At 41.2% G+C, this 14,496-nt stretch overlaps 1 protein-coding gene across 1 annotated transcript; it reads left to right on the top strand.

Annotated features, from left to right (window-relative positions):
• Window positions 1–247: 247 nt before the first annotated feature.
• LOC311109239 (sialic acid-binding Ig-like lectin 7) lies at window positions 248–5,479 on the top strand (the record flags this gene model as incomplete). Its single annotated transcript, XM_084152081.1, has 8 exons — window positions 248–254; window positions 590–976; window positions 1,209–1,514; window positions 1,651–1,917; window positions 2,898–2,982; window positions 3,095–3,152; window positions 3,529–3,796; window positions 5,460–5,479. The coding sequence occupies 8 exons, from the start codon at window positions 248–250 to the stop codon at window positions 5,477–5,479; spliced, it is 1,398 nt and encodes a 465-aa protein (XP_084008207.1).
• Window positions 5,480–14,496: the final 9,017 nt, after the last annotated feature.

The following is a 14,496-nucleotide window of genomic DNA, read 5'->3' as shown; positions in this document are numbered from 1 at the left end:
CAATGATTGTCTATGGAGATTGCATGGTTGTGTGCTCAATTTATAGCCAAATCCACTCATTTGTTGGGGTGTCCACATACTTATGTGTATATAGTGTATTTCATATGGGGATTGTTCAATGCAATGTGTTGTGTGAGTTAAGCTACTCTACTAGTAAGTGTGTGTTTGTCCTGTTTCAGGTGATCAGTAGTGTGTGAGTTCTCACATGGCTTGTCCTGAGAACATGTTTTTTCTCATTGGCCTCTTTATGTCAGGTGAGTCTTCCACACAGCAACAACTAGTTATGAATCAGACAGAGGAATAAGCACAAGTGATGATATTTCATGGTATGAGCTATATTCCCATCTGTCTCAATGTGTAGAAAAGTGTACAGTTGACTCCTGATAAGTACAGTTTAATATTCTGCATTCAAACATTCTTTGCTCCAGATATGTCCATAATCCAGTTTAGGGCATGGAGTCACAACATCAGGAATCACCTGTACATTGAAATTAATTAATATGTTTTGATGCAGAGGCAGAATATTGGGAGAGAGTGACTGTACTGAAAAGATCACATAACCTCCCTGATGTTGTCCTTTATGTTGCAGGTGTTTTGGCCTGTTTTGGCCAACGAAATTTGATCGCCACAATGCCAGATAGACTGGATGTACTGACTGGCTCCTGTGTGCAAATCCCATGTGCATTTGATATTATAAACCAAAATTACTATACATTTAACAGCACAATACTTACGTCTGGAGTGTGGTTGAAAGGATCAACAAAATTTGGTGAAGGTCAGGACAATGTGATATTTCACAGTAGTAAGACGGTTAACATATATGAAGGGAACATAACTGGAAACATGTCCCAGAAGAACTGCACCACAGTCTTCTTCAATGTAACCACCAGTTACTCGGATAAATACTTCTTCAGGATTGAAAGTCAACCATTCCGTGCAACAGACCCAGAAAAGTCTGTTAATATAACTGTCAGGGGTAAGAGACTATTTAACTGTTTACCAACTATTTCATCCAGTTTAGATTCTTTGCATCAAAGATAAGAGTAGAACAAGTGGACAGTGTAGCTATTAGTAATATAGATGTCAGGGGTAAGAAGACAGAGACTATTTAACTTTTATAAACTTTTCTAAAATGATATGAGTAGAATAAGACCAAGTAGGCAGTGTGACTGTCAGAGTAAAATATCTTTGTTTTTAATGTATTACAGATTTGCCTCCCAGCCCCATCATTACTGTCTCAGGTGAGGTGAAGGAAGGGACCGCTGTCAGTTTGAACTGCTCTGCTGTCGCTCCCTGTCCCGAACACCCCCCTGAGCTGACATGGACTCTCCCAACACAGTTCACACCTGAGAACCAACTGCAGGAGAATCCAGACCAAACCAAATCAGTTCTCTCCACGGTGACCTTCACTCTGTCATACCTTCATCATGAGAAGAACATCACTTGTACTGCAGTCTACCCAGTAGGGACTAGCAACAAGACAGCTGAACATACCATGATGCTTAACGTTTCATGTAAGATTTAGTCCCAGTTTCCTGTAGAATAGATCATTATATCATGTTTTCACTGATGATTGTCATAGAGTGGTTTTAATTAGATTATTCAATATACCACATCCATTTACATTCTAAATGAACCCTTCTCCCTCAGTCTCTCCTAAGGACACCTCAGCCTCCATCAGTCCAGCTGGTCCAGTATTAGTGGGCAGCTGTGTTAATCTGACCTGCAGCAGTACAGCCAACCCTCCTGTGACAAACTTCACCTGGTTCAAGATCAGTGGGGGTAAACCAACACAGGTAGCATCTGGACAGAGTTACACCCTCAATGTGACTGTTGGTGATGGAGGACTGTACTACTGTGAAGCAAGAAATAGTCACGGCCGTGGGAAGTCAAAGGAAGAGAAGCTGGCTATTAAAGGTAAAACAGGCACGTTGGGCACAATCTTAGATTAGATATACACTGTATATACAAGAGTATGTGGACACCCCTTCAAATTAGTAGATTTGGTTATTTCAGCCACAACCGTTGCTGACAGGTGTATAAAATCGAGCACACAGCCATGCAATCTCCATACTCAAACACTGGTAGTAGAATGGCCTTACTCAAGAGCTCAGTGACTTTCAACGAGGCACTGTCATAGGATTCCACCTTTCCAACAAGTCAGTTCGTCAAATGTCTGCCCTGCCAGAGCTAACCCGGTACACTGTAAGTGCTGTTATTGTGAAGTGGAATCTTCTAGGAGCAACAACATCTCAGCCGCGAAGCGGTAAGCCACACAAGCTCAGAAAACGGGACAGCTGAGTGCTGAAGCGCATAGTTCGTAAATATCATCTGACCTCAGTTGCAACATTCACTACCGAGTTCCAAACTGCCTCTGGAAGCAACGTCAGCACTAGAACTATTTGTGGGGAGCTTCATGAAATGGGTTTCCATGGCCGAGCAGCCGCACACAAGCCTAAGATCAACAAGCGCAATGCCAAGAATCGTCTGGAGTGGTGTAAGGCTCACCGCCATTGGACTCTGGAGAATAGGAAACCGGTTCTCTGGAGTGATGAATCCTGCTTCACCATCTGGCAGTCCGACGGACAAATCTGGGTTTGACGGATGCCAGGAGAACGCTACCTTCCCCAATGCAGCTGTTACGTTTTGGTGGAGGAGGAATAATGGTCTGGAGCTGATTTTCATGGTTTGGACTAGATCCCTTAGTTTCAGTGAAGGAACATCTTAATGCTACAGTGGAGGCTGTTATAACAGCAAAGGGGGGACCAACTCCATATTAATGCCCATGATTTTGGAATGAGATGTTTGACGATCAGGTGTCCACATACTTTTGTTCATGTAGTGTACTTTAGAGATCTTTTAGTTAGAAATGACCATAATATGTGCTGTATTTTCAGGACAAGAAGAGCCTGTTAACCCAATGGTTGCAGCAGGAACTCTGGGGGTCTTTCTGCTTATCATCCTGGTCTGTCTTTTTGGATGGTAAAAACTATTCCTGGCATCAATGCAAAACTATTTATTTATGTTGTGTTTGTGCTTTTGCATATGAAAACCCTCTCAGTGCATTCAGAATACCTTTCTAAATGTCTTCCAGGAGGAGAATCTCTAGGCTCCCCGATGGACTTGAAAGGACGGACAATCCACAGGGACAGGTGGGAATAAGGCTCAACATTCAAAAACCATCTACAAAGTGTATCTAAGCAATTACTGAATTAATGATGAAACTATCCAAAGCCATGAGGTTAACATCATTTTAGAGAATGTTTAGGGTGAGATGACCACACTGATAGCAATGCTACGTCTTGTGAGAACATTGAATGATAACAGAATAGCTGTTGGACTTTGACAATGTTTTCTGTAGATTGGAGCTCATTTGTTGTCAAAATGTAATTATTTTCTTCTGTCAGTTTAATTGACATTGTCATTGACATCCCCTCAGTATGTGTTGTGTAACCTGCTCTTTAGAGTTTTACAAATGACTGAGCTTAGAACTTTAGACCTGTTCCTCTCTCTGTGTTCTCTCCACAGAACTCCCCGGTTGGGACGGTGTGTGTTAACCAGACCACAGCCGGAGAGAAACCAGAGGAACCTGCAGAAGACCAGCCTGAAGAGATCCACTATGGTGACATAGACTTCTCCAAACTACGGCCCAAAGAGACCCCAGCTGCAGCCCAGGACAGGAACAGGGTCCAGGGGCAGGAGAGTGAGTACGCTGAAGTCAATGTGACCAGGAGAGGGCCCCAGGAACCACACCTTAACTACATAGATGGGCTTTATGCACAAGTGAATAAAAGAGGTGCATTTTCAGTATTTGGGGTATATACAGTATGTCTTGTGTGCACTGAGCTCCAACAGTACTGGGACAGTGCCTTTTATTTTACTTTTTAGAATCCGTTCTCCAGAACTTTTGATTTGAAATGAAACATTGACTATGAGGTTAAAATGCAGACTGTCAGCTTTAATTCCAGGGTATTTTAATCCATATCGGGTGAACTGTTTAGAAATTAAAGCACGTTTTGTACATAGTCCCCCCATTTTAGGGGACCAAAAGTATTGGGACAAATTCACTTATGTGTATTAAAGTAGTAAAATGTGTAGTATTTGGTCCCATATTAGCAATGACAACATCAAGCCTGTGACTCTACAAACTTGTTGGATGCATTTGCTGTTTGTTTTGGTTGTGTTTCAGATTATTTTGTGCCCAATAGAAATTAATGGTAAATAATGTATTGTGTCATTTTGCAGTCACTTTTATTGTAAATAAGAATAGAATATGTTTCTAAACACTTCTACTGTACATTAATGTGGATGCTACCACGAGGACGGATCATCCTAAATTAATTGTGAAAAATGATGAGTGAGAAAATATCATACTCCCCCCCCCAAAATGCTAACCTCCCATGTTATTGCAATGGTGAAAGGTTAGCATGTCTTGGGTGTATGATATTTGTGCCTCTCTGAACAAAAGAGAAGAGAAATCATTGATAAAGTCAATCATAAATCAATCTGGATTAATACAAGTTGCAACAGGGAGACAACTTCCAGCATAGAAGCAGAGAAAATGTCTAACTGGCCTCTTGGAGTCCAGCCCTTTATATCCTAATCAGACACACAAATGTTCTGTCAACACCAGCCTGAGAGGCTTGTAGGAAGTCAAAAGAAAAGGCAGTGGCTTTGTCAGCTACTACAGAATCAGTGTTTCACAGAATACAATAATAATCAGTGTGTCCTCGGTCCTTGGACCTCCAGTCTGGAGTCAATCACTATCAACAGTTATGAGTTTAATCCATAACATGCAGCATTGATTCTAGTGACCATCATCCCGAGTGTTAGAAACAGAATACTGGAAATCATGTGTTACAGAAAGGGAAACTATATCAATATTGCAAACATTATGTTAATTACTCTAACCTGAATGTGAACTTTATTCATCTTAAATATTCCCATTACATATATATTTTTAATGTATATATTTTGGGGAGTTATGTCAGTTTTTATGTTGTGTTGATCAAGAGACACAATTGAGGCTGAAATTGATGTTTGTTTATTAATTGCACTGTAATAAAAACTTTACATTAAATTTCCATGAAGTCTCAGTTTTATTGGTCCAACATGTTGCATCATTAGATCATAATGATTTTTATTGGAAATAATACAAAAGTGAGAAGAAATGCTAATGAATCTTTCCCCCTGAGCCAACCAGATGTATTTCCTCCACATGTTCGTAGCCAATGGCCATTCAGTAATCCCAGGGACTAGTGAGCAAATAAAAGGATATTGAGGTAACATTCTGCAAGAAATGTTGAAATTAATATGGATATTAAAGCTTGTCATGATTAGATATGATTCTTTGGGCTATAACTTGTAAACATCCAATGCCGTTATACTTCATTGCACGATGTCATTAAGGTACTGCTAAACACTGATTCTGCTCTATCACCTAATATCTACTCATATAGCCACTGACAGTGTGTGGTAGCATGAACTGCATGCAGACACCTCGTTTCATTGTATGTTCTTACATTTTAGAACCTTTGGGTTAAATACCCACATATACTCAATGCAAAATTGCAATGTGCTTGTCAGTGATTGTTTTTATCAGTCCCACCCTATCCCCATCCCCAACATATTGCATTATCAGTGTGTAATGTAGTGTCCAATAGTCATAGCTTTCTCTCTTCAAACATTCCCTTCTGATTCAATTCATTCCTGACCTTGTCCTCCAGAGCCTTCAGCTCTCCCTCCTCCTGTTGGGGGAGGTCGGCTCCCACATGCTGGGGAAAGTACGCCCTCAGCTCCTGGGTCTCCTTCTCCCAAAAGGCCTTGGGCAGGTTGAAGAGGGTTTATTTATAGAAGGGATACAGCTTTTGTTAAAATTGACTTTTCCTAGCAAATTTAGGAGAACTTGTGCAGCAGGTTAGGATAATTAACGTAGTAGTTTGGATAATTAAATTAAGGTAAGGAAAAGGTTCATGGTTAGCTAAAATAAAAAATGTAATCATCTTTTGACGTCAATTTGACAAAAGCTGTTTCCCATCTAGACATGACCGTTGAAGAGGGTGCCCATGTCCACCTTGCTGACCAGGCCCTGCAGGTCGATGGCTCCCTCCTGTGGCTCCCAGCCCACCATGCTCTTCCTGGCAGATAGAAGTGAAGCAATGAAAGAGGAAGTGTGTGCAGGAGAAATTGAGGAGTGTGTGATAATCCGTCAGCTACAATTACAGTTACTCTGTTTCTGACAAAGTCTATTTTACGTGTTGAAAGATAATGTGAGAACCGGGTATCATTTAGCTCAGCTGGTAGAGCACGGCGCTTGTAACGCTAAGGTAGTGGGTTCGATCCCCGGGACCACCCATACACACAAAAAAAAAATGTATGCACGCATGACTGTAAGTCGCTTTGGATAAAAGCGTCTGCTAAATGGCATATTATTATTATTATTATTTATTTACTGAACTCAAATTTAACTAGGCAAGTTGGATGGATTTTGGTTTAAGATATAGCTACATATTTGTTAAAATACCACACACATTCCCATTCACGCCTGGGAGATAGGGGAGAGGGAGATTTTATTTTATTTTATTTAACCTTTATTTAACCAGGTAAGACCCATTGAGGTTAAAAACCTATTTTGCGAGGGCGACCTGGCAAGAAGGCAAAACAGGGAAATAGCAGCGTGTGCATAAAATATTACAGAAAAATACAAAATACACACAAAAGACAAAGGGTCACAAGTTACAGATACAATTTAAGATTAGAAACAACTGCAGCTATCACAAACAGTGTTGTCGATCAGAGTCTTAAAAACAGGCAAGGACACTAACTCCCCGAACTTTAATATCTTTTGAAGCATGTTCCAGGATGAAGGGGCATTATGGGAAAAATACTGTTCCCCCATCTCAGTTCTAGCCTTAGGAACAGACAAGGACAGCAGCGACTGTGAACGAAGACTGTATTGAGTGACTGATCTGGTCAGTAAGGAACAGAGATACAAAGGGAGTTGTCCTATCAATACTTTGTACACAGTGTACCAGTGTTTTAGCCTCCTGGTGGAGAGAGAGGTCCATTGCACCATAGCATTCATCGCACTAATTGACAACATACTAACCAATTGAAAAATCACCTGTACATTGAAATAAGTTAATATTATTATCATATTAATATTATGCATCCTCCATAAGAATTAATGAAATTCTACACGTGAAACCAACGTCAGTATGCTGCTAACAGTATAGCTTCCTCCACTGTCCCTATCCCCATACCGGGATCAACCTAGTGGTCATCTGCTCCCAAACACACGTCATCGCACTCCTTGACAACATACCAACCAATTGAAAAATCACCTGTACATTGAAATAAGTTAATGTTATTATTATTGGGAGAAACTGTAGCAATGATGTGTATCGCACTGCTTTGCTTTATCTTGGCCAGGTCGCAGTTGTAAATGAGAACTTGTTTTTAACTGGCCTACCTGGTTAAATAAAGGTGAAATAAAAAAAATAAAAAAATAAAACCCTGGATCGCTGATGCTATGTAACGGCCAATGAGAGGCTTTGAAACCACCGGTCGCTATATTGGTACCCCCAGAAGAAGCATCCTCCATAAGAATTAATGGAATTCTACACTATTTAAATCATATGTTTCAAGGACAAAATTACATGTATTTAAGTATTTTGTTGTAGAGGGGACGGTAAAATTAGTACTCTATAAAAAAAATTCTTTAATGTCTTTACTTCTTTTTTTATTTTTAATGTTCAGGTCATATAAAAAGCATGAGCTGTCACACCCAGAGAGAATTACTGAGGTGCTGACTAACAGAGAATAAACTGGAAGATACAAAAACAAATAGAGTTTCACACTATACATACAGTGCCTTCGGAAAGTATTCAGACCCTTTGACTTTTTCACATTTTGTTACGTTACAACAATACCCCATAATGAGAAAGCGGAAACAGTTTTTTAGAAATTTTAGCAAAATGTATTAAAAATTAAAAACAGAAATACCTTATTTGCGTAAGAATTCAGACCCTTTGCTCGAAAACTCGAAATTGAGCTCAGGTGCATCCTGTTTCCATTGATCATCCTTGAGATGTTTCTACAACTTGATTGGAGTCCACCTGTGGTAAATTCAATTCATTGGACATGATTTGGAAAGGCACACACACCTGCCTATATAAGGTCCCACAGTTGACAGTGCATGTCATAGCAAAAACCAAGCTATGAGGTCGAAGAAATTGTCCGTAGAGCTCTGAGACGAGATTGTGTCGAGGCACAGATCTGGGGAAGGGTGAGAAAAATGTCTGCAGCATTCAAGGTCCCCAAGAACACAGTGGCCTCCATCATTCTTAAATGGAAGAAGTTTGGAACCACCAAGACTCTTCCTAGAGCTGACCGCCCGGCCAACCTGAGCGATCGGGGGAGAAGGGCCTTGGTCAGGGAGGTGACCAAGAACCCAATGGTCACTCTGACAGAGCTCTAGAGTTCCTCTGTGGAGATGGGAGAAACTTCCAGAAGAACAACCATCTCTGCAGCACTCCACCAATAAGGTCTTTATAGTAGAGTGGCCAGACGGAAGCCACTCCTCAGTAAAAGGCACATGACAGCCTGCTTGGAGTTTGCCAAAAGGCAACTAAAGACTCTCAGACCATGAGATACAAGAGTCTCTGGTCTGATGAAACCAAGACTGAACTCTTTGGCCTGAATGCCAAGCGTCACGTCTGGAGGAAACCTTGTACCATCTCTACGGTGAAGCATAGTGGTGGCAGCATCATTGCTGTGGGGATGTTTTTCAGGGGCAGGGACTGGGAGACAGGATTGAGGCAAAGATTAACAGAGCGAAGTACAGAGAGATCCTTGATTAAAACCTTCTCAAGAGCGCTCAGGACCTCAGACTGGGGCAAAGGTTCACCTTCCAACAGAACAACGACCCTAAGCACACAGCCAAGACAACGCAGGAGTGGCTTCGGAACAAGTCTCTGAATGTCCTTTAGTGGCCCAGCCAGAGCTCGGACTTGAACCCGATTGAACATCTCTGGAGAGACCTGAAAATAGCTGTGCAGCAACGCTCCCCATCCAACATGACAGAGCTTGAGAGGATCTGCAGAGAAGAATGGGAGACACTCCCCAAATACAGATGTGCCAAACTTGTAGCGTCATACCCAAGATAACTCAATGCTGTAATCGCTGCCAAAGGTGCTTCAACAAAGTACTGAGTAAAGGGTCTGAAAAGTTCTAAAAAATATTACTGTGCCTTCTTCAGGGTAATGTCATGAATGTTTGAACCAGGTGATGTAGACAAACAGCGCAATTAGTGCAACCATTGACAATAGTGAGGGGTGTGTCATAATTATGAGGTTAAATAGAATGAATTGAGTGAAACTGTTAAAAGACAATAGTTTGCAGCATATTGAATATATTAGGCTATTGTTATCATTAACTTTAGCATAACATTAGCATCAACATACATTATTGTTTAATTTAATTTCACATATATGTAATTGTTTCCAATTTCATTAAATGTTGTTACATGTAATCTTTTGGTTCAACCATAATGCATTATAAGCATCATCAACAGGGGGAACATATTGGGTGTACGCTGACAAGCTGTAGAAAGAATATATTCATTTATAAGACTTGTTCATAGAAAATGACTGTGTATTTGAGGGAGGAGGTGGGATGGTTAGCTTCAACAAAGTGTTCTTACACGTGAATGAGCTGCGGTGTTCAGCTATGCGTTGTTTTAATTGTCTTTTCGTTTGTCCTACGTAGGCTTTCCAACATGAACAAGTGATGAGATAGATTACTCCCTTTGTCTTGCAAGAGATGATAACCCTAACAGGGAGTTTTCGACCTGTATGTGGGTGTCTGAAGATGGATGTTTTTGTAGTGCTATTGCACTGTGCGCATGAGCCACATTTGTAGTTCCCATTTGGAATGGGGTGTCAAGAGTGTCTGAGTGGGCTCAGGGGGCAGGTCAGATCTCACCAAGCTATCCCCAATATTGTGACCACGCTTACAGACCACCAGTGGGGGTTCCTTGAAGAGGTGTGCAATTTTTTTGTCTGATTGCAGAACATGCCAGTGCTTTTTCAGGATTGCTTTCATTTTCTCTGAACACTTGGTGTAACACTGTTGCGTTGTTTTTCTTCTTTGGTTTAGTTTTTAGCAATTCCTCTCTGGGTTTTTGAGATATTTTCATCATTGCAGCATCAAGAGTTTTGTCCTTGTAGCCTCTCATTTTGAATTTATCTGTCATTTCCTTAGCATTGCTGTCAAAATCTGATTCGTTTAACCCTGCATAACTGGCTATATGGTAGACCATTCTTGAGGGGAGGAGGATGCATACTATCCGCACGTAGCAAGGTATTGCAGTCTGTTGGCTTTGTGTATAAGTCTGTATGTAATGCATCATTCTCTTTGAGGATCCATAAATCCAGGTAGATTATTTTTCTCTCATCAGTCTGCATGGTGAACTTGAGATATTCAGAGCTCTCGTTTAGCAGAGTTTAGAATTAATTTAGTTCCTGCTGACTTCCTTCCCAGAGCACAAAGACATCTATGTATCTCTTCCATAGGAGGATGTTCTAGAAAGTAGGGGGTGTGTCTCTATTTTGTAAATGAGTGCTTCCTCAAATTGTCCCACATACAGGTTCGCATAGTTGGGCAAAGGGGGAACCCATGACTACACCCCGAATTTAAAGGAAATAGTCTGACTCAAAGATGAAGCAGTTATTGGATAATACCAGTTCAGTGAGTTGCAAGATGCAATCATTAGATGGAGCAAGGGTAGGGTCTCTCTGCTGAAGGAAGTATTGCAGGTCAAAAAATATAAAACAAATGTTTGCATTGTCTGCAATAGAATATACTTGTCAAAAACAAATGTAGACATTAAAAAATGCATTTCTATAGCTTCCAAAATCTTTTTTACAATAGAGGAGTAAAAATATGGGTGTGCGGTGGCTTCCAAACAGCGGACCCTGTCAGTCATCTAGTGTTAATACATATCATTGGATCTTGTCAATGATCTCAAGGCAGCTGGGACCATAGTCACCAAGAAAACAATTGGTAACACACTACGCCATGAAGGACTGAAATCCTGCAGCGCCCGCAAGGTCCCCCTGCTCAAGAAAGCACATATACATGCCCGTCTGAAGTTTGCCAATGAACATCTGAATGATTCAGAGGAGAACTGGGTGAAAGTGTTGTGGTAAGATGAGACCAAAATCGAGCTCTATGGCATCAACTCAACTCGGCGTGTTTGGAGGAGGAGGAATGCTGCCTATGACCCCAAGAACAACATCCCCACCGTCAAACATGGAGGTGGAAACATTATGCTTTGGGGGTGTTTTTCTGCTAAGGGGACAGGACAACTTTACCGCATCAAAGGGACGATGGACGGGACCATGTACAGTCAAATCTTGGGTGAGAACCTCCTTCCCTCAGCCAGGGCATTGAAAATTGGTTGTGGATGGGTATTCCAGCATGACAATGACCCAAAACACACGGCCAAGGCAACAAAGGAGTGGCTCAAGAAGAAGCACATTAAGGTCCTGGAGTGGCCTAGCCAGTCTCCAGACCTTAATCCCGTAGAAAATCTGTGGAGGGAGCTGAAGGTTTGAGTTGCCAAACGTCAGACTCGAAACCTTAATGACTTGGAGAAGATCTACAAAGAGGAGTGGGACAAAATCCCTCCTGAGATGTGTGCAAACCTGAAACGTCTGACCAACAAGAAACGTCTGACCTCTGTGGTTGCCAACAAGGGTTTTGCCACCAAGTACTAAGTCATGTTTTGCAGAGTGGTCAAATAATTATTTCCCTCATTAAAATGCAAATCAATTTATAACATTTTTGACATGCGTTTTTCTGGATTTTTTTGTTGTTATTCTGTCTCTCACTGTTCAAATAAACCTACCATTAAAATTATAGACTGATCATTTCTTTGTCAGTGGGCAAACGTACAAAACCAGCAGGGGATCAAATACTTTTTTCCCTCACTGTACATTCTAAATGAGCCCCTCTCCCTCAGTCTCTCCTAAGGACACCTCAGCCTCCATCAGTCCAGCTGATCCAGTATTAGTGGGCAGCTGTGTTAATCTGACCTGCAGCAGTACAGCCAACCCTCCTGTGACAAACTTCACCTGGTTCCAGATCAGTGGGGGTAAACCAACACAGGAAGCATCTGGACTGAGTTACACCCTCAATGTGACTGTTGGTGATGGAGGACTGTACTACTGTGAAGCAAGAAATAGTCACGGCCGTGGGAAGTCAACGGAAGTGCAGCTGGCAATTAAAGGTAGAAGCAGTGGCACATTCAATATATATTTTTTTATCTTTATTTTAACAGGGAAAAACAGACTGGGACGTGGATCTCTTTTACGGCTGTGCCCTGTGTAAACATGTTGACATGTACAGTTTTAGACATACAGACAAGAACATTTCAAACATACAAAACGAAAAACACAATTCAACAGAAACAATCACAGACAACATCATATTGATCCTCCATAACATTTTTAAAATGGGCAAGGGACACCAGAGTGTCTAACTTAAGTTGGATCTGCAGTTTGTTCCATAAATAAGGTGCAAAGGAACTGAAGGCAGTCCTACCCAACTCTGTGGAGACCACAGAAGTCTCTAATGTAATCCACATCTGTGATCTGGTTTTAAAATTAGTATATCTAGTGGAAATTAATGATGATATATATGGAGGTAATTTTAAAAGAAGTGCTTTATAAATAAACAAGAGAGCATGTTGCTCTCGCCTCACAGATAGAGAGGCCCACATGTTGATATAGGATACAGTGATGAGTTTTGTAACTATCACCCGTGATAAACCTGAGTGCACAATGGTAAATAGCATCCAGTGGTTTTAATGTGTTTGCCGATGCATGCATATAGATAATATCACCATAATCTAAAACGGACATAAAAGTAGCCTGCACAATTTGTTTTCTATTTACGGAGGACAGACAAGCCCTGTTTCTGTAAAGGAACCCTATATTGAATTTGTGCTTTTACCCCAATTCAGTAAAATGTTTTTTAAAAGAAAGCCTATCATCTAACCATACCCCTAAGTATTTATATGCAGAGACCTGTTTGATTTGAGTACCATCCAAGCTAGTGATTACAAAAGTGTTTCTAATTGAGAGTTTAGACCTAGAAAAAAACATGACATTTGTTTTCTTAGCGTTTAAAACACGTTTAAGCTGTAAAAGAGACCCCTGTAGTATCCTAAAATCAGACTCCAACTGCATTAAAGCTTGGTCCGCTGTTGGAGCAATAGAGTACATCACTGTGTCATCTGCATATAAATGGAATTTACAGTATCTGACATCATCACCAATGGCACAACATTAAGAACAATATAGAGATATATACAGTGGGGGAAAAAAGTATTTAGTCAGCCACCAATTGTGCAAGTTCTCCCACTTAAAAAGATGAGAGAGGCCAGTAATTTTCATCATAGGTACACGTCAACTATGACAGACAAATTGAGGGAAAAAAATCCAGAAAATCACATTGTAGGATTTTTAATGAATTTATTTGCAAATTATGGTGGAAAATAAGTATTTGGTCACCTACAAACAAGCAAGATTTCTGGCTCTCACAGACCTGTAACTTCTTCTTTAAGAGGCTCCTCTGTCCTCCACTCGTTACCTGTATTAATGGCACCTGTTTGAACTTGTTATCAGTATAAAAGACACCTGTCCACAACCTCAAACAGTCACACTCCAAACTCCACTATGGCCAAGACCAAAGAGCTGTCAAAGGACACCAGAAACAAAATTGTAGACCTGCACCAGGCTGGGAAGACTGAATCTGCAATAGGTAAGCAGGTTGGTTTGAAGAAATCAACTGTGGGAGCAATTATTAGGAAATGGAAGACATACAAGACCACTGATAATCTCCCTCGATCTGGGGCTCCACGCAAGATCTCACCCCGTGGGGTCAAAATGATCACAAGAACGGTGAGCAAAAATCCCAGAACCACACGGGGGGACCTAGTGAATGACCTGCAGAGAGCTGGGACCAAAGTAACAAAGCCTACCATCAGTAACACACTACGCCGCCAGGGACTCAAATCCTGCAGTGCCAGAGGTGTCCCCCTGCTTAAGCCAGTACATGTCCAGGCCCGTCTGAAGTTTGCTAGAGTGCATTTGGATGATCCAGAAGAGGATTGGGAGAATGTCATATGGTCAGATGAAACCAAAATATAACTTTTTGGTAAAAACTCAACTCGTCGTGTTTGGAGGACAAAGAAAGCTGAGTTGCATCCAAAGAACACCATACCTACTGTGAAGCATGGGGGTGGAAACATCATGCTTTGGGGCTGTTTTTCTGCAAAGGGACCAGGAAAAGGGACTGAAAACCTCCTTCCATCAGCAAGGGCATTGAAGATGAAACGTGGCTGGGTCTTTCAGCATGACAATGATCCCAAACACACCGCCCGGGCAACGAAGGAGTGGCTTCATAAGAAGAATTTCAAGGTCCTGGAGT

Source organism: Coregonus lavaretus, assembly GCF_964263955.1.
Source record: "Coregonus lavaretus genome assembly, chromosome: 34".
Classification (NCBI taxonomy): domain Eukaryota; kingdom Metazoa; phylum Chordata; class Actinopteri; order Salmoniformes; family Salmonidae; genus Coregonus; species Coregonus lavaretus.
This window is presented reverse-complemented; position numbering and strand designations above follow the sequence as displayed.